General features: G+C 41.2%; 4 protein-coding genes across 6 annotated transcripts; 2 read left to right on the top strand and 2 right to left on the bottom strand.

Annotated features, from left to right (window-relative positions):
* Window positions 1-126: 126 nt before the first annotated feature.
* Window positions 127-6,941, top strand: slc27a1a (solute carrier family 27 member 1a). 2 transcript variants are annotated; one of them, XM_026164658.2, is made up of 14 exons: window positions 127-267; window positions 433-532; window positions 805-972; window positions 1,071-1,465; window positions 2,876-3,043; window positions 3,654-3,723; window positions 3,827-3,918; window positions 3,998-4,107; window positions 4,223-4,432; window positions 4,520-4,646; window positions 4,751-4,888; window positions 5,378-5,542; window positions 5,665-5,811; window positions 5,899-6,941. In XM_026164658.2, exons 3-14 carry the CDS (start codon window positions 806-808, stop codon window positions 6,054-6,056), a joined length of 1,947 nt encoding a protein of 648 aa, XP_026020443.1. In that variant the 5' UTR covers window positions 127-267; window positions 433-532; window position 805; the 3' UTR covers window positions 6,057-6,941. The 2 variants fall into 2 exon arrangements, with proteins under 2 accessions (XP_026020443.1, XP_080156926.1); XM_080300800.1 differs by having other exon boundaries at window positions 134-532.
* trim35-13 (tripartite motif containing 35-13) lies at window positions 6,265-9,784 on the bottom strand. Its single transcript, XM_026164664.2, has 6 exons — window positions 9,266-9,784; window positions 8,274-8,369; window positions 7,946-8,176; window positions 7,827-7,849; window positions 7,638-7,756; window positions 6,265-7,548 (listed from the first exon to the last, which is right to left on the bottom strand). Exons 1-6 carry the CDS (start codon window positions 9,671-9,673, stop codon window positions 7,010-7,012), a joined length of 1,416 nt encoding a protein of 471 aa, XP_026020449.2. The 5' UTR covers window positions 9,674-9,784; the 3' UTR covers window positions 6,265-7,009.
* A 2,229-nt stretch (window positions 9,785-12,013) lies between these two features.
* Window positions 12,014-15,327, bottom strand: vac14 (vac14 homolog (S. cerevisiae)). The gene has a single exon (XM_026164654.2). It carries the CDS (start codon window positions 15,161-15,163, stop codon window positions 12,791-12,793), a length of 2,373 nt encoding a protein of 790 aa, XP_026020439.1. The 5' UTR covers window positions 15,164-15,327; the 3' UTR covers window positions 12,014-12,790.
* On the top strand, window positions 15,318-17,725 carry LOC113020584 (uncharacterized). 2 transcript variants are annotated; one of them, XM_026164667.2, is made up of 4 exons: window positions 15,318-15,797; window positions 15,903-16,021; window positions 16,437-16,542; window positions 16,643-17,725. In XM_026164667.2, exons 1-4 carry the CDS (start codon window positions 15,521-15,523, stop codon window positions 17,530-17,532), a joined length of 1,392 nt encoding a protein of 463 aa, XP_026020452.2. In that variant the 5' UTR covers window positions 15,318-15,520; the 3' UTR covers window positions 17,533-17,725. The 2 variants fall into 2 exon arrangements, with proteins under 2 accessions (XP_026020452.2, XP_026020451.2); XM_026164666.2 differs by having other exon boundaries at window positions 16,640-17,725.
* The last annotated feature ends 150 nt before the right edge of the window (window positions 17,726-17,875 follow it).

Genomic DNA, 17,875 nt, shown 5'->3' with positions numbered 1-17,875 from the left:
GCAGATTGGCCAATGGGGCGGTATTAGTTTTGACCAATCAAAATTGAGAAAAGCTTGACAAGCAGTGAGTTTAACAAATAGCGGACCTGCAGGAGAAGGTTAACGCCCGTGGTGGGTGGTGCTTCTGTGGCAGCGACTCTGTTCAATATGGAGTACAGAAAATAGCCACATTCAGCTGGAGTTTAACTGTTCTCATTCACATTTGTGCCACTTGGGCACAAATTATAATCGCAGGCTCGTAGAGGACACGTGACTGGACTCGCTAACGTATGTTTGACATATTTATAGATGTACTTTGAATAAACTAATAAATACTTGAGCACAACTGCGCTGTAAGAAGTAAAAGTGTGCTAAGACTTGGAAAAAAAATAATACGGATTTTCCTGAAAACGCTTCATTGGGGACTTTCTCGACGCTCCCAACAAACGGAAGGACGATTTGAAATACCGCTGGTTTTCTACATAATAAGGCGGGCCGACCTGCGAGGTTATCGGGTGAAAGGTGACAGTGCTTCTGTCTAATTGACCTGTAGGTAAGTTATGCGTTTAAAGTTTGTGAGTAAACAGTGGTTCTTTAAATGCCGCTTGTTCACACACGATGCTTAAATTTGAGCTGAATTCTCTTTAAAAACGTAATCTCCGTTCAGTGGAGTAATGCGTTAGTTACAACCTGCAAAAGTTTCTCGTGTGTACTGACCTGCAACTGTAGTACTTTAAGCCTCCAGAGTGGAACTCATGTAGGCTTTAGCTCAAGCCACTTCTTTCTGCTAAACGCTTCGTCTTTCTCCTTTTATACTGTGACAAGAATGCACAATGCAGCGAGTGTTTCAGCCTCTCTGGGGTCCATGGGACTGTGTCGTCTCTTCGGGGTGTCCTGGCCCTGGAGTCTGGCAGCAGGTCTTGGGGTATATCTAGGCACAAGCAGCTGGAAATACTTCTACATTGCAGCACGCACGGCCAAGAGAGACCTCAAGTAAGTTAACGACATCTACATCAAGTTGTGACTCATTTGCGTGTATATCTGTATACATCTTTGTGCTTAGACCTGATTTTTCTTGTCACACTCCCCAGTGGCTTGTATGTGCTCATGAGAGTGAAGCTGGCCTTATGGCGCTACATGCACCATGGAAGCAATATTCCTTCCATTTTCGCCCAGACAGTGAAACTCCACCCAAATAAACCAGCTCTCATCTATGAGGCCACAGGAGAAATGTGGACCTTCACCCAGCTGGATGAGATATCAAATGGAGTCGCCCATTGGGCGAGAGGTCAAGGATGGGTCTCCGGAGATGTTGTGGCCCTTTTCATGGAAAGTAGGCCATTACAGGTGGCACTTTGGCTGGGTTTGGCCAAAGTTGGAGTGGAAGCTGCACTCATCAACTTTAGTCTCCGCTGTGATCCTCTTCTGCACTGTATCGGGGTATCAGAGTCACGGGCGATTGTGTTCGGAGCTGAGCTGGCGGATGGTAAGAATGTAGAGATGATGTAGAGAGAGCTGATCATAAAATGAGTATTTGTTTTAATTTTGTATAAATGGAGCTGTTTGTATAAATCTGTGATGCAGTATTATACTGTCAGCAAGGGACAGGTGTTACGTTTGCACCCACAATACAGCTAGTCTCAGCTACAGATTCCTTGCTTGATATCTGTAACGGTATAGTAGATGGTCATCTTAGGTGGTGTCGTTGTTCACACTCAATCTGTTTTAGAATATGTTATTAATCCCTAAGGAAATGATGTAGTTACAGTTGCTCCAAGACAATAAGAACAGTAACAGACTGAACTAATCTAAAATATTACAAAGTTACAAAGTATAAGAAATAGCTCAATTATAAATATCCAGAATATTACAGAGATTAAATATATGAGTGACACTGTACTCTAAACTTTAAACTGTAAAACTTTATTTTGTTATTGTCACTGTAGAGCATATGCAAATATTAAGGCTTTAACTATTGCACTGTGTACTGTGCATTAGATGGAGAAATTGTACCGAGAGAGAGCCTCAGGCAGGAATGATTTCCTGTGTGGTTCAGTGGTGCATTTAGGTAATCTCAGTCTCTCACTGAACGTGCTCCTGTGACTGGGCACTCATGGAGTGGGTGGAGGGTATTGTCCAGAATTGTCCTTATCTTGGACAACATCCGCCTCTCTGACAACAAGGGAGTCCAGCACCGTCACAACAATATTGGCAGTATCCGCATCTGCGACCCTCAGCCTGCTGTAAAACAAACAATAATAATGACAGGGCCTATGAAATGTAAGACGAGTTGGACCTGTCGTTGGCATCCATGCTGCCAGTGAAATTCTTGGTGAAGCTAGTTAACGCAGTTTAAATACAACTTCTAAAAGCCAGAGACAATACCTGATATGAATTTGGCTGATCTCTCCTTCAATTGTGCGACCTTGAGCTCTTTAGTTAGTTTCCAGTGCTATTTTTAAATCACTTAGTGGAGGTCCTATTCTGATCATTTACAAGTGGCATGGATCCCATGAATCTCAAACTTGCACAGAGAGAAAACATCAGCAACTGTGTCAAACTGGCAAATGCCAGGAATTTTTGGCTGTACATACACAAGTATGTGATTAGATTCCCTGCAACTTTCCCCTTTACCAAAGTGGAATTCAAGTTAAAGGGCGAATGAGAATCCCAGAAGACCAAGTGATCAAAACATAAGTGTTCAGAAGTGATCTAATAATAGCAGATTGTGGTGAATTACTACCCAAGGTTATGACCTTGAAGAGCACTAGCTGAATTAAAATCATCTAATGGTGTTGGACAACTTTATGATCACACACATACAATCTAGAGAGTCTGAACTGAGTTGACTTATATCCCCTTTTTATATCTAACTATGTTTCTTCCTGAATGCCAGCTATGTTGGACATCAGTTCCACCATGAGCCAGTCCATGGTACGATTTTGTACAGGAGACCTCAGTGCAGAACAGTTAGCCTGTCTTGCTGCTCAACCTCTGGACCCTATTTTAGCTGCTGCACCTAAACATTCCCCTTCGCCTTGTGTTCCCCCTAAAGGAATGAATGGTGAGTATCTCACTAAACTCAGCTCTCACTCTGACACTTAATCTGTATGTTAATGAGTGACTCCATTTCAAATGCCTTCTTAAACAATTTCCTTACAGTGTGTGTAGCTGTTAACCTTTGGTTCTTGGTTGATTCTGAATTCCCAAAGTGTATGCGCCATAGTAATTCATTTTTCTCACACTGCTATTTCAAAACTAAAATTACTTTCCAGTAATTATATATCTCAAGCCTGATAAGGAAAATACTTGGCTAATAATGCGAGTCATTTTATGACAGTTGCATTTATTTTTCTTAGACAGCTGTCTGGAGCAGATAAGAGTGACTTGCTTGCACTGTCCAGTCTGGATATTAATAAACCATTTCCTAGCCCAGTGGTAAATCTGTCTTAGATGAATTAACATATAAGCCAGTATTAAAGGTGTGAGCTTCAGATATACCTTACATAACAGTTCAGATGAAATTGCAAAGGGAAATATTAAGCAAAGTAGAAACGATGTCTGCATTTTCAGTTCTTTAATGCATTGGTTTCCAAAATGCCATCCCAGCAGTAAATAAAACACTATGTAAATTTGCAGGGTGCATTTTTATGCTATATTCTATTGTTTTGCAGACCGCCTATTTTATATTTACACCTCGGGGACCACAGGATTGCCCAAGGCTGCCATTGTGGTTCACAGTCGGTATGTTTTCTTGAAGAATCACTACCAAAAGAAAAAAAAAATCACCTTTCTTCAAAGTTAATACATTTAATGTTTATCTGGGAATCTCTGTTTTCTTTGACAGCTATTACAGAATTGCTGCTTTTGGGTATTTTGCCTTTCGCATGCGCTCTGATGACATTGTCTATGACTGCCTGCCTCTCTATCACTCAGCAGGTATGTGGTGCTAGTCTACAGATTTTTAATGACTACAGTTTCACCTTCAAGGTTTGATCAAGTTTTCTTCTCTTTCCAGGAAACATTATTGGAGTTGGCCAGTGTCTGATCCACGGCCTCACTGTTGTAGTGAAGAAAAAATTCTCTGCCAGCCGCTTCTGGGAAGATTGTATTAAGTACAACTGCACTGTAAGCACCTATTGATTTCATTAGTATGGCATTTATAATAGTTTTTTTGAAGTTATTCATAAACCATGAGGTTTTGAACAATAAGATTTTTTTTTTTTCTTCCCTCGGCTTGTAGGTGGTGCAGTATATTGGGGAAATCTGCCGCTACCTCTTGTCTCAGCCCGTGCGGCCAGCTGAGAAGCAACACAAAGTACGGCTTGCTGTGGGAAATGGATTGCGCCCCAGTGTTTGGGAAGCCTTCATGGAGCGTTTTGGGGTGGCGCAGATTGGCGAGTTCTATGGGGCCACCGAGTGCAACTGCAGCATTGCTAACATGGATGGCAAGGTCAGCAACTACCATGTAACTTGACATGCATGTCCTCACTATTACAATGTTAATTGGATCAGAGTTTAGCTGATTCTATCCTGCCAGGTGGGAGCCTGTGGATTCAACAGCCGTATTCTTCCCAATGTGTACCCCATCCGTCTGGTGAGGGTTGATGAAGACACTATGGAACTTGTTCGGGACAGCCGTGGGTTCTGTGTGCCTTGCCGCCCTGGTACTGAACATCTATACAGCAGTTACAACTTGAAGGGTTTTGGGAGTCTTTGACCTATGCTGGTCTTCTTAGAGTGCTAAATTATAGTCCTCCATGCCTTGCAGGGGAACCAGGCCTTCTGGTAGGCCGCATCAACCAACAAGACCCATTAAGGCGTTTTGATGGCTATGCTAACCAGGATGCTACAAAGAAGAAGATCGCTCACAATGTCTTCAAGAAAAATGATTCTGCTTATTTATCAGGTTGGGAATAATTTTTGTTTGATGCACCTATAAAGAAATTATTGTCCCTCATCTTTTCTAAACAAACATTCATGAAGTCTACTGCAGTTCAGTCGGCTTGGCAGGAAATAGATTGAGTTCATTCAGATCACCTGGAGTCATTTCTCCCTGTTACCTGGCAAAATCAGCAAATTACCATATGATCAAGTTGATAATGATGTCTCGCACAAAGTTTTGTTTTCAGAGTTTATATATAAACTTTTACTGTGACATCCACCTTGCTACAGCTGATTATCGATGTAGTGGGAGCTTCACCCATTTTTCTGCCTGTCATTGTTTATGCTTGCATAGCTTGCACATCACATTTTTAAAATTTGCTACATTAAACTTGTGTTTTTCAAGTGTTCAAGGTAATTGTTATTCAAACAAAACTTGGAAGTTTAAATAACTCATGTCAGTGATTAATAGCTGTAAAAACCGCACAGGTACTTTGCTTTACCTCCACCCCAGGTGACGTGTTAGTGATGGATGAGCTGGGCTACATGTACTTCCGGGATCGCAGTGGGGACACCTTCCGCTGGCGAGGGGAAAACGTCTCCACCACTGAGGTTGAGGGTATACTAAGCAATCTTCTGGGTCAAACTGATGTTGCAGTGTATGGTGTGGCAGTGGCAGGTAATGGTTCATGTACTTAACTGCCTTTAGCGTTGCATTGGGACTATGTAGTTCCCCTTTATTGTTTAGTGATTTTAAAAGAACTCAATACTACAACTATTTATTTCTATGCTTAACTCCAGGTGTGGAAGGTAAGGCAGGCATGGCTGCCATTGCAGATGCCACGGGGAGTTTTGACTGCAGCAATTTCTTGCAGGATATCCAACGAGTTCTTCCTCCGTATGCTCGCCCTGTGTTCCTGAGAATCTCCCCACATGTAGACACCACTGGTAAAATGCTCCTTTAGTTTTATGCTACCACTGATGACTACATATGAAAACAAATTATAATCTGTGTGTATCAATATTTCTGTATAGGTACATTTAAAATCCAGAAAACCAGGCTGCAGAGGGAGGGATTCGACCCACGACTCACGAATGACAAGATCTACTTTTTAAACACCAGAGGTGCACGTTACGAGGCCATGAATGAGGAGCTATACAACGCTATAGTCGAGGGAAGAATGTCTTTATGATCTGGAGGCTTTAGCAGGGCAGTCAGGGACCCTTACTTAAACAGCTACTTTTCAGAGAATGAGTAATATACGGATATAGGAGTGTGTGCATCACTCAGCCTTGATGTACCACAGTTGCAGGGAAGAGACTGAGCGGGCTTCCGACATGGAGAGAGTACTGTAACAGATGATGTTTTAACACTGTATAGTAACACACCAGAACATGATGTGTGGGCATTTATTCCCTTTAATAGCATCTTTGTCCATTTTTAAAATCTGAGCATCACCGCACATAGAGTGGAGTAGAAATCTTACATTAATGTGAGTAGGAAAAAAGGGTAGTCAGGTTAAACTTTGTTACATGGTATGTACCTGTTTATAAACTGTGCTGCAAGATTAATTCTGTATAGGTTTAAACAATAGTTTTGTGTTATTGCTGTGTGTATGAATGAGGCTAAGAGACCAGAGTTCAACATGCAGTGTATGTGGCTACTAGCTTGAACACCCACCCTTGACATTTTTATCTTTGACATGTTTATTGCAATGGGAAACTAATCCCACTTGTCAAATCTGAACTTCTGAGGACACTTGTTTACAAATATGCCAGCATTGCTGTTTTATGTGCCTTTTATGAAACTAAGAAACTAAGATCTGTATTTAATGACTTTATTTTTTAATATGAGCTTAACTGTGTGTCGAAATCACAGAAGTGATATTTTCATCATACGATACTAGGTCACATATAGTAACTGTTATTGTGTAAAAAATCTCATTACTGTTGTAAGATGTAGTTGTAAAGCTTGGGAAGATATTCACAATCATGGATCTGTTGGAAATTTTTTAACTCAAATGAAAGATTTTAAACTGTGTCTGTTTAAAGCAATTAAAGGTTACTTTAATATCCTACTGTAACCTGGATCATTATGAAGAGCCTCAGAGTTTACAGAACAATTTCATAATGTCTTCAAGTTGATTTACTGTTCTGTTGATAAGGATATCCGTGAGGGTAGAATTTTCAGTGGATGCTCTTTGCAAGCAGTGCAAAAGTAAGGAAAGGCTCTAGGCGTGACAACATCTGTGAAGGTGTAGAGGGGTGTTCTCTGTCTAGGGTCGTAAAAGGTCACCTTGCCTCTGTCCATGTCTAAAACCACTCTTATCACATCCGGCTTCTTGGTCATGTTGAGCGGCTCCCACGGTGCTGTGCAGGCTTTATGCTCTCCATTGCGAAACCTTATAGTCCAGAATCCCTCTGCTGGTGTTAGAATGTGTTTACCCTTCCTGTTGATTGACTCACTGGCTACCCCGACCACCCAGTAGGTGTTGTCATTCACCTCTACATCCCAACTATGGCGTCCAGAGGAATAGCCCTCAGCGGCCAGCATCTCAGCACTGACGTCAAAACGTTCTGGGTTGTCTGGGAGCTTGAAAATCTGGGTAGAGTTCTGCACAACTGCGAGATCCTCGGAGATGATGAAGCAGCTAGCTGCTGTGTTCGGATCCAGAATCACAGGAGCTTGGGGAAATAAGTAAGAAGTTGGTGCTGTGATTGGCATAAAAGCATGACAGTAAAACTGGTAAACAAATTCTGTGTGTGAAACTCACTGTATTTGACTATCCTCTTCATCTTCTCCCACACTTTATATTTCAGAGAGCCCAAGTGCTTGGCCACATCAATCAGAGCACTAGATACCATTTGTGGATCGGGAGAACTTTGCCAGGTTCTGAAAAGATACTCGAGCAGTTAATTTGTGAATATTGTTAATAAGCTGAAGTGGATGTGGTAGCACTTACCTCCTTATTGTTTCCTTGTATTTCTGAAAGTAAAAATAAAGAGGATCATTAATCAAATGATACTTTCAAATATATAAAAACATTACAGTCAGCTTGCTGTTCTAATTGATCTGGTCTACCTTAAGAAATGGGATATCTTGAGTTGACATCTCCTGTTCAACTAATTTGATGGTGTTGGAAAGAGATGCCATTTCACCATTGATCTCTTCAATCGTCTGGTTAATCATTAAGTTCTTCTGATCCTCCTCAGCCTTTAAATCAGAAAGTCTGGCAGCCTCCTGCTCTTTAAGGAAACGGTGAAGGGCTTCAAATTCCTGTTTGATCTGTGTTTCAGTCTGTTCAGCTTGGTTCTGGAAAGACACATGATTGATGAGTAATCATTGCTTCCGCACCTTGGCTCTTTTTGAAGTCCAAAGCAACATTTGGAACTGATGGAACCGACAGTACCTTGGCATGTTCTGCCATTTCCTCACAGACCATTTTTGTCTTCTTGTACAGCTGTAATTTCTCTTTCAATGGTAAGAGTGCACTCTTTAGTTCCTCCTTTATAAAAAAAAAAAAAAAAAAAAAAAAAAAGACAGGCCATCAACTCTTTAAAACAAGGTCACTCTGGCAGGTGGCCAATCTGCCAGCACAAAGCGGGGCTTTCAGCTGCTGCATACCCTTCATGGCAGCATTCCATGTCAGTGCAAAGCTGCACATTACATCAGCATTGGCTTTAAGAGACAAATATCTTTTTATCTGGTGACACAAACAATATCAAGCATCCAAACAGGAGTATAATATAGGCTCCTATAGTTTTATTTTCCAGATAAATATTAAATGTTTACTGGTCTTGAGACCAGGCAGAAGAAGGCATGAGTAGAGTTAATGTGGTGTCAGAGAAACCGTGTGGGAGTCAAGTTTCAGTTCTTTTCGCACAGCAATAGCAACAGTAAACCAAATATATAAATCTATTATTAGAATGTTAATGAACACTGTCAGAAAAAAAGCTTCACACATATTGTATCAGCATATCAGACTATGAGAAATACAAAAGAAGTTCAGAAGAGTAAAGTCAAAAGTAATGAAAAAACTTCTTTTTTTTGACAAGATTTCAATTAAAATACAGTTGAGGTACAACATGATGCATCACCTGTTTATAAAGTGATAAACAGTCTTTGAGGCTGACTTCTGAAATATTTTCATATCCTTAATTACACAGGCTTAACCTTATTGTTAATCTTAGGTTGTAGTCATTGACTTGTCATTTACCTTGCAAACACTGTGGCTGATACGTCAACAAACATTTTTTTCATTATCCATTGCGTCATTTGCAGATAGAGATTGTTTTGTGCAAATTTATTTATGTTTAAGATAAGGAAATCTAATTAAACCGTGCAACTTATGTTTGCAAAAAGTAAATGGTCTGAGTATCCCTGTGACCTTAACATGCTTACCTTGCAGTCATGGGCACCTTCCCCGATGGCATAAAGCCGGTGCCCAGAGTGTGCAGCTGCTTTCCCACATAGACCACAAATTGGCTCTAAGTCTTCCACACAGAAGAGTGTGAGCTTTTCTCCATGCTCTTTGCAAGCCTCTGGGTCATTCTTGCTTCTGTCCTTCTTGAAGGATTCACAGGCCTTCTCGAGCACAGTGCTCACGACTATTTGATCCATAGAGGAACGGCGCCAGCAAAGAGGACAGTAGTGTGAATGTGAATCCCCACTGTCTTGTGTGTCCCAGCTGTCTTTCAGACAGGCTTTACAGAATTTGTGTCTGCAAGTGAGCACCACAGGCTGACTTAGAATATGTCCACACACTGGGCAGGAAAGGTCATCCTCAGTATGAGCACGTCTGGTGGCCATTCTTCTACACAGAGCTTTGATGATATGACAGGATCCAAAGCCACTCCCATGTGCTGGACGGCTACTTCTTAGCCTCAGAAATAAGTGTTAATATCTCAGCTCACACAGGCATGCTGTGTTGTGTTGTGCATGCAGATTGTGCTTTCTCAAATAAACACCACCTCTGAGAAAAAAAAACATCGCTTTATCAAAGAGATTTTATCTATTCAGATGTGCACAAATAATATAATCCTAGGGATGACAGAAGGGAGAATAGTGATGATAGAGTAGCTGCACCCTCGGTGATCTTCTCATTACACTTATGTTATTATCGCCTCTAGTTATTTGAGAAGTTTCTGAAGTCTGTGTGTAATAAAAGAGGTGACTAAGAAACAAGGTCCAAAATAAGACTCAGGGTGGGAGTATAAATAGAAAGAAGTCATCAACACTGGAACATTTTTTCTCTGTTAAGTTTAGCTTTGGACATGAGGCTTTTAGGAAGTGACACATCATTTTTCCATATCCCTTATGGTAGTCCTTATATTTCAAAAAAGGTGTGCAAACAGTCACATGGTGGTCATGGCGGTGGATTTGTCCATTTTAAACATCTATAAAAGCAAGCTGGCCTGTTTCTTATTAGAACAATCAACCCACCCCAAATTAGGTTGAGTGTGTTGATGGGAAAAGGGCACAGGGATTTCTGAGGAATTTGTAGTCCAATTATTATATTAGTGATGGAGTGAAAAAGATGTTGCTTCTTTTTTATGTCCACCTTTGCCTAAAAAGCTTCCTAACACATCTAAGCAAACCGTGTGAACTTTGAGATTAATTTGGTCATGAACATTAAATAAAGTGGGTTAATTTTATTTTTAGCCGCCTGCCTTCTTGTTGAGATGCCAAAGTGAAAATTTGATTTGTGCTCATGCCAGAGCCAGGGTAGCAGTTCAGACACTAATAGCAACACAAGAGCCAACAAACTTAAACACACACATACTGCATATATATAAACACTACAGTCATGTAAGAGTTTGCTCTGTAATCATGTTTCAGCTGTTTACAGTGATACTCACTTGTAAATGGTTTCTAAATGGATGAGGTCAAAATAATTAGGAAAACACATTATTGCTGCTTTGCTCTGTGGATTTATGTGTTCAGTCACATGATGAGGTTTGAAGGTATTACAGTTCACTCCTGATCAGCTACATAGAGTGGGAAAAATCTGTCACCATGTGCTTGCCACTATGGATGTGTGAAGTCGAGAGTCTTTAAAATAGAGAGGACACTTTTAGTCAAGAAGGCTTTTCCACATACATTGCAGCAGCAATCATCCACCATTTGGAAATTTAACTCAGTACCAAAAAGATCTGTATCACTGTGCATGTATTACATACAAATAAGTATCCCCTTGTAGCCAAATAGAGTGGGAGAGAGCCTTTAGTTTCACCACAAATGAACACATATGAAAGGAAGGTTTCAAGCTAGGCTAATGTAAAATTTAAAGAACACAAGTGAAAATATTCCTCTTGTATGTATGTGATGAAAAAAGACAAAGTATGAGCCACGATGATTATAATTGATTAAGTGAAAACTGTTTTTAGGTGCCCCTGCAATAGATTGGTAACCTGTCCAGGGTGTATCCTGTCACTCCCTCTTTCAAGTACAAAGATCAGCACTAAAATACATTTTCTGGTAGAAGAATTAATTAACATTGGGAATAATTAAGGAATTCCTTATGTAAGTAAGATCCTAGAAAAGGTTTGGTATTAACAATACACTTACAGGCCTAAAACAGAATAGAAAAACAGTGAGGAAAGCAATTAACCAAGACTAAAATAATAATTGTAATAGTAATAGCAATAATAATACTCATAATGATAGTAACAAGTATGTAATATATGTAATGTTATGTAATGTAATGTTAACACTAGACTGTTTATAAATTCACATAAATTCTTTGACACAAAACAAAAAAGAAGGATTTTCTGTTTTATATGACAGATTCCAGGAACAACATCTAAGATCTCTGTTAAGAAGAGAGCAGTCCTAGGAACAGCTAAGAGACCCTCAGGCTCCCAGGCCTCTGGTAGAGGACATGATCTTGAAGGACTGACCGCCAGCAGGGGTGAGAGGGGATTTTTGTTGTTGTTGTTTTTTTTACTATTAACAGCCTATTATGACAGAATAACTCCCAGTCAGTGTCCCAATGTGACCAAAACTGAGAACGCCTTCTCTTCAAACATAATTTAAATACTGAAAATATGGTGCAAAAGTTGGCTTAACTTTCTAAAAGAAAATGTCTGACTATTAACAAAATAGTAATTATTTGTTATTTTAAGACATTTTAAAAACAACACTGAAATGTTTCGAATCACATGGTCCACTTTAATCATTTTCACATTGGAATGACAAATGTGGAAAGACAAAAGAGCATTGATGAGTAAGCAGAACAGACACTGTACAAAAAAAAAAAAGCAAAAGAATTAAATGCTCAAAGTGTGTAAGTAAGTTGTTGTGAAACAAAACAACAGCATAGACCATTCATCAGCTCCTTCAAGTTTGAAGTCTTACTTTAGCGCAGTCAATCTTAAAAAGATTTCTTTTCTGGCTGAAGTGAGGTTAAGGCCAAACTGAACATAAACTCTAGTAGTACTACTAAACAAAGTATACCACAGAAATACAGTGGCTCACGTGGAAATTGAATTACATGGTGAATTACTTGTGCACCATTTAACTCTAGAATAAATGATTAAAGTAAATGATTGTCAGTTTAACACGAAACATAGTGAATGTTTAATTTACCTTTAAAAAGAAAAACAAACTGACAGGGTATAATGGGAACTCAAGATATTGCCTAATATGACCAATATTAGATGAGTTATGAGCAACTATGTACATTTTCCATACTAAATTTACACAGAAGAAATTAACTATTAATTTGCCTTGTAGTGTGCTGTATTAAATACATATTCTGATTATTTGATTTTTTTTTACCTAGTATTTCATTAGCAAACACTTACAATTTGACTTACTATTGTTATACTATTTGGCTTCAGTAACAGTTCTCATCTTACAACCATATTATTATTTCACTCCTTGATATTTGTTTTTTTAATCTCATCCTACTATGGTATAATAACTTCACATCAGCTTCCTGTCATGGTGATCAGAGGAACGCCCAGAGCGCTGGTGTCGTACCTCAAGGTGTTTGCTCTGGACACGTTCAAAATGCTGGAGCAGCTCACTGTAATCCACCTGAGCGTGAGAGGCACGTCTGGAAGCCACGTGCTGTTTAGAGTCCATATACTTGGATTCATCTACAGTCCTCATGAGCTCTGGATTGGGAACACAACTCAAGCGGTGGGAGAGCAGTTGAAAGGCCTGGCTCTGAGGCAGCAGCATCAGCAGACCGTACAGTGCCTTTATCAGGTATGGGTTGTTCTCCACATCGAGGAGCTGCAGACGCAAGTATGTAAAAATGGGGCTTTCTATAAGCTGTACAAGCTTGTCGACCTCCATCAGGAAGTCAACTGTAACCTCGAGATTTCCAAACTTTTGGATCAAATCATAGGCATGCTTGTAGTTCTGCGTGAGGAAACAAAGTGAGACAGTCGCCACAGGGTTGTGGCACCAGGAACGATACAGGCAGCAAAACAAAGCACAGCTCTCCTGAGTGCGCAGGTCTTTCAGCTGGTTGCGCAACTCAAAGAGCTCAGCTGAGGTGAGCAGGATAGTGTTGAGTGTCTGAACCATGGTGGATGCAAATTTAAGGTCCTCCTCCTTCAACAGGATGTCAGCCATGGAGTGGAAGATGTTCTCTGCATGAAGCAACAGACACAACTGTCTGATGATGAAAGCTCCTCTGTTCTCCAAAAGCTTTCTCTCCAGACTGAAACGCTTGAGCAGGTTGATCATGAACTTGTAAAAATAAGAGTTCATACTGGGAGTGGAGGGGGATGAGTCCACCCCCTTGGATCCTGTGCTGGACTGCTGTGCAGGCTTCACACTCTCTGGTACCTTGAGCACCACTTTATTGTCAGCGTTGTCACAGGACAAATTTTGGTCTGTTTGGCCAGCAGGGGATGATGCTATCTCAGCTAAGACCTCCAGATCTTTCAGTATGACCTCATCGGACTCATCGGACAGAGTTTTCAGGAGCATGGGAAAGAGACTGTCTGTGTGGCGGAACATTTTGCGTGGTGTCTTGATGTAGAGGTGATAAAGCCATTTAAGCACAGCAATGCGGGTCATCATGCCAGTGGAGGAGTCATGAAGGTGGCGGTCCAACACCTGAACAATGCCATCCAGGTCCAGAGTTACCTGAGGCCTATCAGCACTTGCTGGAGTGAAGAAACTGATATTGCTGAAACTAACAGACTCCTGGGATGCATTCAGCATATCATTGCTGTCTGTCTCTGTTTTGGGCTTGTCATTTTCCTTAGATGGTGACCCTGTGCTTTCACGCCTTTCCTCCTCCTCTTCCTCATCATCCTCAGGAGTGACCAGTTTCATTAGACTGTAATTACAAGCACTAGCAGCTTCTTTAGTATTCTTCTTTCTGTCATCATAGGAAAGGCAAGGCAGCACTGCAGTCAGGATGCCAGAAGAGTACGGAAGCATCACTCTGCCCGCAAGCTGGATGAACTCCCTCATCCATGTCATAGCTGTCAGCTGGATCAGATCATTTGTTAATTTGGTCTCATCTGCAGCCTGGCAGTGGATAACCAATATGTTGGCCATCTCAGCAAACTTCACAGTAGAGGGAATCTTCTTAATCTCCTTTAGAAACTCTCCAAGCACCACCTCGCAGGTCTTTCTAATCTCTTTGCTATTGTCCCCCATGATCTGGAAGAGCCCATCCAAGATCTCAGGGAGATAGTCTAACAGGTGGATGTCTGGCACAGACTCCAGAACATGAATCCAAGAAATTATAAACTGCCTGGCATACTGATTGTTGGAGTAGATTCTCTCTCTCAACAGTGGAACAAATGCCACTAAGTCAAAACTGTTGCTTTCGGTGACAATGTCTTTCAGTAGTCTATCAAGGAGTTCAGATCCGCTTTTTACATTTGGGTCAGGATCTGCTGCAAGTTTGCTGAGACCATCAAAAAGCAGGTTGAAGTGGGGCAGCACAGCTCCCCTAGCCACTTTGACTATGTTATAGAGGGCCTCACAGGCGTAGTAGCGCAAGCGGCTGTCTGAGTCATTGAAACACGTGAGTACAGGCTCAATGAGCTCCTTCAGATACAGACCCGACTCTTTTCCGAGGGCGATGGAGCAAGCTGCCAGTCCAATGAGACCCCCTTTCCGGCTGTGCGGGTGTTGAGAGAGGGCAAACTCCGAGGCTAAAATCTGGATCACATGTCTGATTTGAGTGGCGTTGTTCTGAGCCACAAACTCCCGCACCAGCTTCTCGATCTCTAGAGCTGCGACTTTCCTCTTTTCGTACAGTTTATCATTCAGAGCCCTGACGATGTTGGGCGTCAACGGCGAAAAGTCTTTCTCCGTGTTCATTTTCGCAGCTGCGTTGGTCCCGGATGCGGTCTGCTCAAATCTGCGTCGATATGCGAGGAAACGTATTGCATTTAATTAATTTGATGAAGAGACAGTCAGCTGCTTCTGCTTTCATTTGCTAAACCAGGAAGCTTTCTAATACAACGCAGCTGACCGGTTACATCCACCGGAAATACGTCACAGTTGCAACATTTATTTGGGTCCCGCTTTGTGTGTATCGTTACCTCAGATTAGCTTGATTAGTTACGTGTTCAGCCAATGAGCGTTTTCGTTTTCTTTGCTAGCTAACGACATCGCACGTTGGATTTTAAGCATACTTTCTCTGAGCTGTTTGTGTCGTAGCCACAATCAGCAGCCATGGCGAGCCGCCGCTCTTTTCACTCGCAGCTCTCGTCCATCATGGAGACGATGGCCAGGTCTGCTTTGAGCCAGGTCTGCAAACTTGTGGACGAAGACTCGGCTGAGCTGCGGCAGGAGCTGTCTCGGCTCCTGTTTGCAAATTCAGCCCTGGCAGAGAAAGTAAACAGCCTGGAGTGCAAGCTGACTATAGTGAGAAGCGACGCCCCTAGTTTGTGCAAAAGTTATCGCAGTGTGGGTGTGCAAACTATGTGCTTCAGAGACGAGGATGCTGCTGGTAGCTGAATTTATTCGCAAAAGCAAATCTGATTTCGTGATCGCCATCACTTTTGTATTTCGTTGTGTGTTTATTTCATACTTTTATTGTTTGACCTTTCTTTAGTGCCTGGGCCTCCCACCATAGAGGGAATCTTTGGGAAAGATTGGTGCATGAATCTATGGAAAGACAGAGACCCGTACAGTCTGCAGAGATACACAGACTCACCACAGTCCCCTGATAAGGTGAGAACAAGTTAGACTCGGGTATGACGTATTTGCTGTCTTTATGCCTATGAGCAATTTATAACAGAGTTTCCAGACAGGCAACATATATAAATGGTTTAATATAGAATACTGATTACCAGGGTACACACATTCTGCTTGTGCACATTGAAAAGCAGACCTTATTTTAAATGTGTTTAATAATAAAATGTAAACAAAGTAATGCTAAACAATTCATTTGGAATAATATGGCGTATTTATGATATTAAAAAATCTAAACACGTGCACATCTTCCACAGCATCTTTTTGTTTTGGTTTTATATCAAAATTTGCTGCTGATCATTTCATCATTAGTTACAACTGACAAAGCGTTACTGTTACAAACATATTGCTGTATTAAACTACAATTTAGGATCGGATGTTTTCTGTTTTGTAGTCTGTGACAGCACTATCTGACCAAATAACTGTGACTGAGATCAAAGAGGAAGACTACGAGGGGGATGCTGTCAGTCGCTGCCAGCAAGAAACGCTCAGCACAGAAGGTAAGTGAGGGAAGAAGAACTTAGCCAGGGGAATATACCCTGCAGATGTAGCAGCTTTAGTAGCTTTTTCAGTGTTTGAATTTTTGCTTTTGTGCAGCAGAACATGAAGACAGCGTGGCTGAGGAATCAGAGCAACTTTCTGTTGGTTACACGTTCGATGGCAGCACTTGCAGTCTGTCTTTTGATCAAGATGGGGAACAGGTTGTATCGGTGGGTGGTATTGAAGAACCATCTGTGCAGGTGGTATCCATCAATGATACAGAAGAAGCTTTCAGCACTCATATCATTCCAATCGAAGAGGATGACAACGATGATGATGATGTTCAGTTTGTTCAGGAAAGTCAGCAGGAGCCAGCAGTGAACACTACTGAAGTTGGGCCCAGCCATGAGGAGCAGCAAACAATGCCAGTAGACAGTACAGAAAAAGACTCTGCTGTGGATAAAGAGTCTCACGATGACTTTAATGTGCGTAACACAGAAACTTCCAGAAATCAAAACAGAGAGAGATTTACTTGTCAAATATGTAACAGGACATTCTTTCACAAGGGCACTCTAACACACCACATGAAGTCACACAAGTCAAACTTTTGCAGCATCTGTAAGCAACACTTCCCACACAGGAACAAGTTAAACTCACACAGCTGCCTGCCTCCAGTGCCATCTCACAGAATCAGTAAGTCGTGCGAGTTGTGCGGGAAGAGCTTTGCCAACCCATCAGCTCTGAGGATTCACTACGTTGTCCACACAGGTGAGAAACCCCACAGGTGCAGCTTATGTGGGAAAGGGTTTACCCAGAAAGGCAATCTGAAGTGTCATCTGCGCATCCATACGGGCGAGAGACCGTTCCGCTGTGTTAAATGTGGGAAAACCTTCACGCAGAAGGTGAACCTCAACCATCATTTAATGGCACATAGAAATCGAGAGGTTGTAGGCGAGAGGCCCATACCTAGGAGACACGTGAAGAACATGATAGCAGCAGTCAGTCAGTAACAAACTGAAGTAACTTATCAACTTTGACGCCTCTTCTACGGTTTTAAAACTTTAGCAAAAGGATAGTTAATGTTACGTCTGTAATAAATTGTAGTCTGTAGTGTTGTGCTTAAAAACTCTTGTATGGAAGAAAAATATTTTAGTAGTTTGGTGTTTTGACTTTACAAATAAAATGCAAATGTTTACATTATGATATAATTTCTTACATTTTCTACTTTTTAAAATTGCTTTTTTTGTTCAAAACTCACAAATTTGTCAGTTTTAGTTACAAGGTTTATAACGATGAACGTGCATGTGAGTACAAAGGGGAGGAGTTTCAGGAACAGATTTTTCTTTGGTAAAT

This window comes from Astatotilapia calliptera, chromosome 4, assembly GCF_964374335.1.
Source record: "Astatotilapia calliptera chromosome 4, fAstCal68.1, whole genome shotgun sequence".
Taxonomy (NCBI): domain Eukaryota; kingdom Metazoa; phylum Chordata; class Actinopteri; order Cichliformes; family Cichlidae; genus Astatotilapia; species Astatotilapia calliptera.
Note: the sequence above shows the minus strand (reverse complement) of the source record. Positions and strands in the feature narration are given on the sequence as shown.

Excerpts from the sequence above, each read along its gene's own strand:
- slc27a1a (XM_026164658.2), top strand. The coding sequence starts at position 806 with ATGCACAATGCAGCGAGTGTTTCAGCCTCTCTGGGGTCCATGGGACTG. Across the intron at positions 3,044-3,653 it reads TCCCCCTAAAGGAATGAATG|ACCGCCTATTTTATATTTAC; the intron begins GTGAGTATCTCA and ends ATTGTTTTGCAG. Across the intron at positions 4,108-4,222 it reads GTATTAAGTACAACTGCACT|GTGGTGCAGTATATTGGGGA; the intron begins GTAAGCACCTAT and ends CTCGGCTTGTAG.
- vac14 (XM_026164654.2), bottom strand. The coding sequence starts at position 15,163 with ATGAACACGGAGAAAGACTTTTCGCCGTTGACGCCCAACATCGTCAGG.
- trim35-13 (XM_026164664.2), bottom strand. The coding sequence starts at position 9,673 with ATGGCCACCAGACGTGCTCATACTGAGGATGACCTTTCCTGCCCAGTG. Across the intron at positions 8,370-9,265 it reads AAGGTGCCCATGACTGCAAG|GAGGAACTAAAGAGTGCACT; the intron begins GTAAGCATGTTA and ends TTTTTTATAAAG. Across the intron at positions 8,177-8,273 it reads AAATGGCAGAACATGCCAAG|AACCAAGCTGAACAGACTGA; the intron begins GTACTGTCGGTT and ends GTGTCTTTCCAG.
- LOC113020584 (XM_026164666.2), top strand. The coding sequence starts at position 15,521 with ATGGCGAGCCGCCGCTCTTTTCACTCGCAGCTCTCGTCCATCATGGAG. Across the intron at positions 16,022-16,436 it reads CACCACAGTCCCCTGATAAG|TCTGTGACAGCACTATCTGA; the intron begins GTGAGAACAAGT and ends TCTGTTTTGTAG. Across the intron at positions 16,543-16,639 it reads AGAAACGCTCAGCACAGAAG|CAGAACATGAAGACAGCGTG; the intron begins GTAAGTGAGGGA and ends GCTTTTGTGCAG.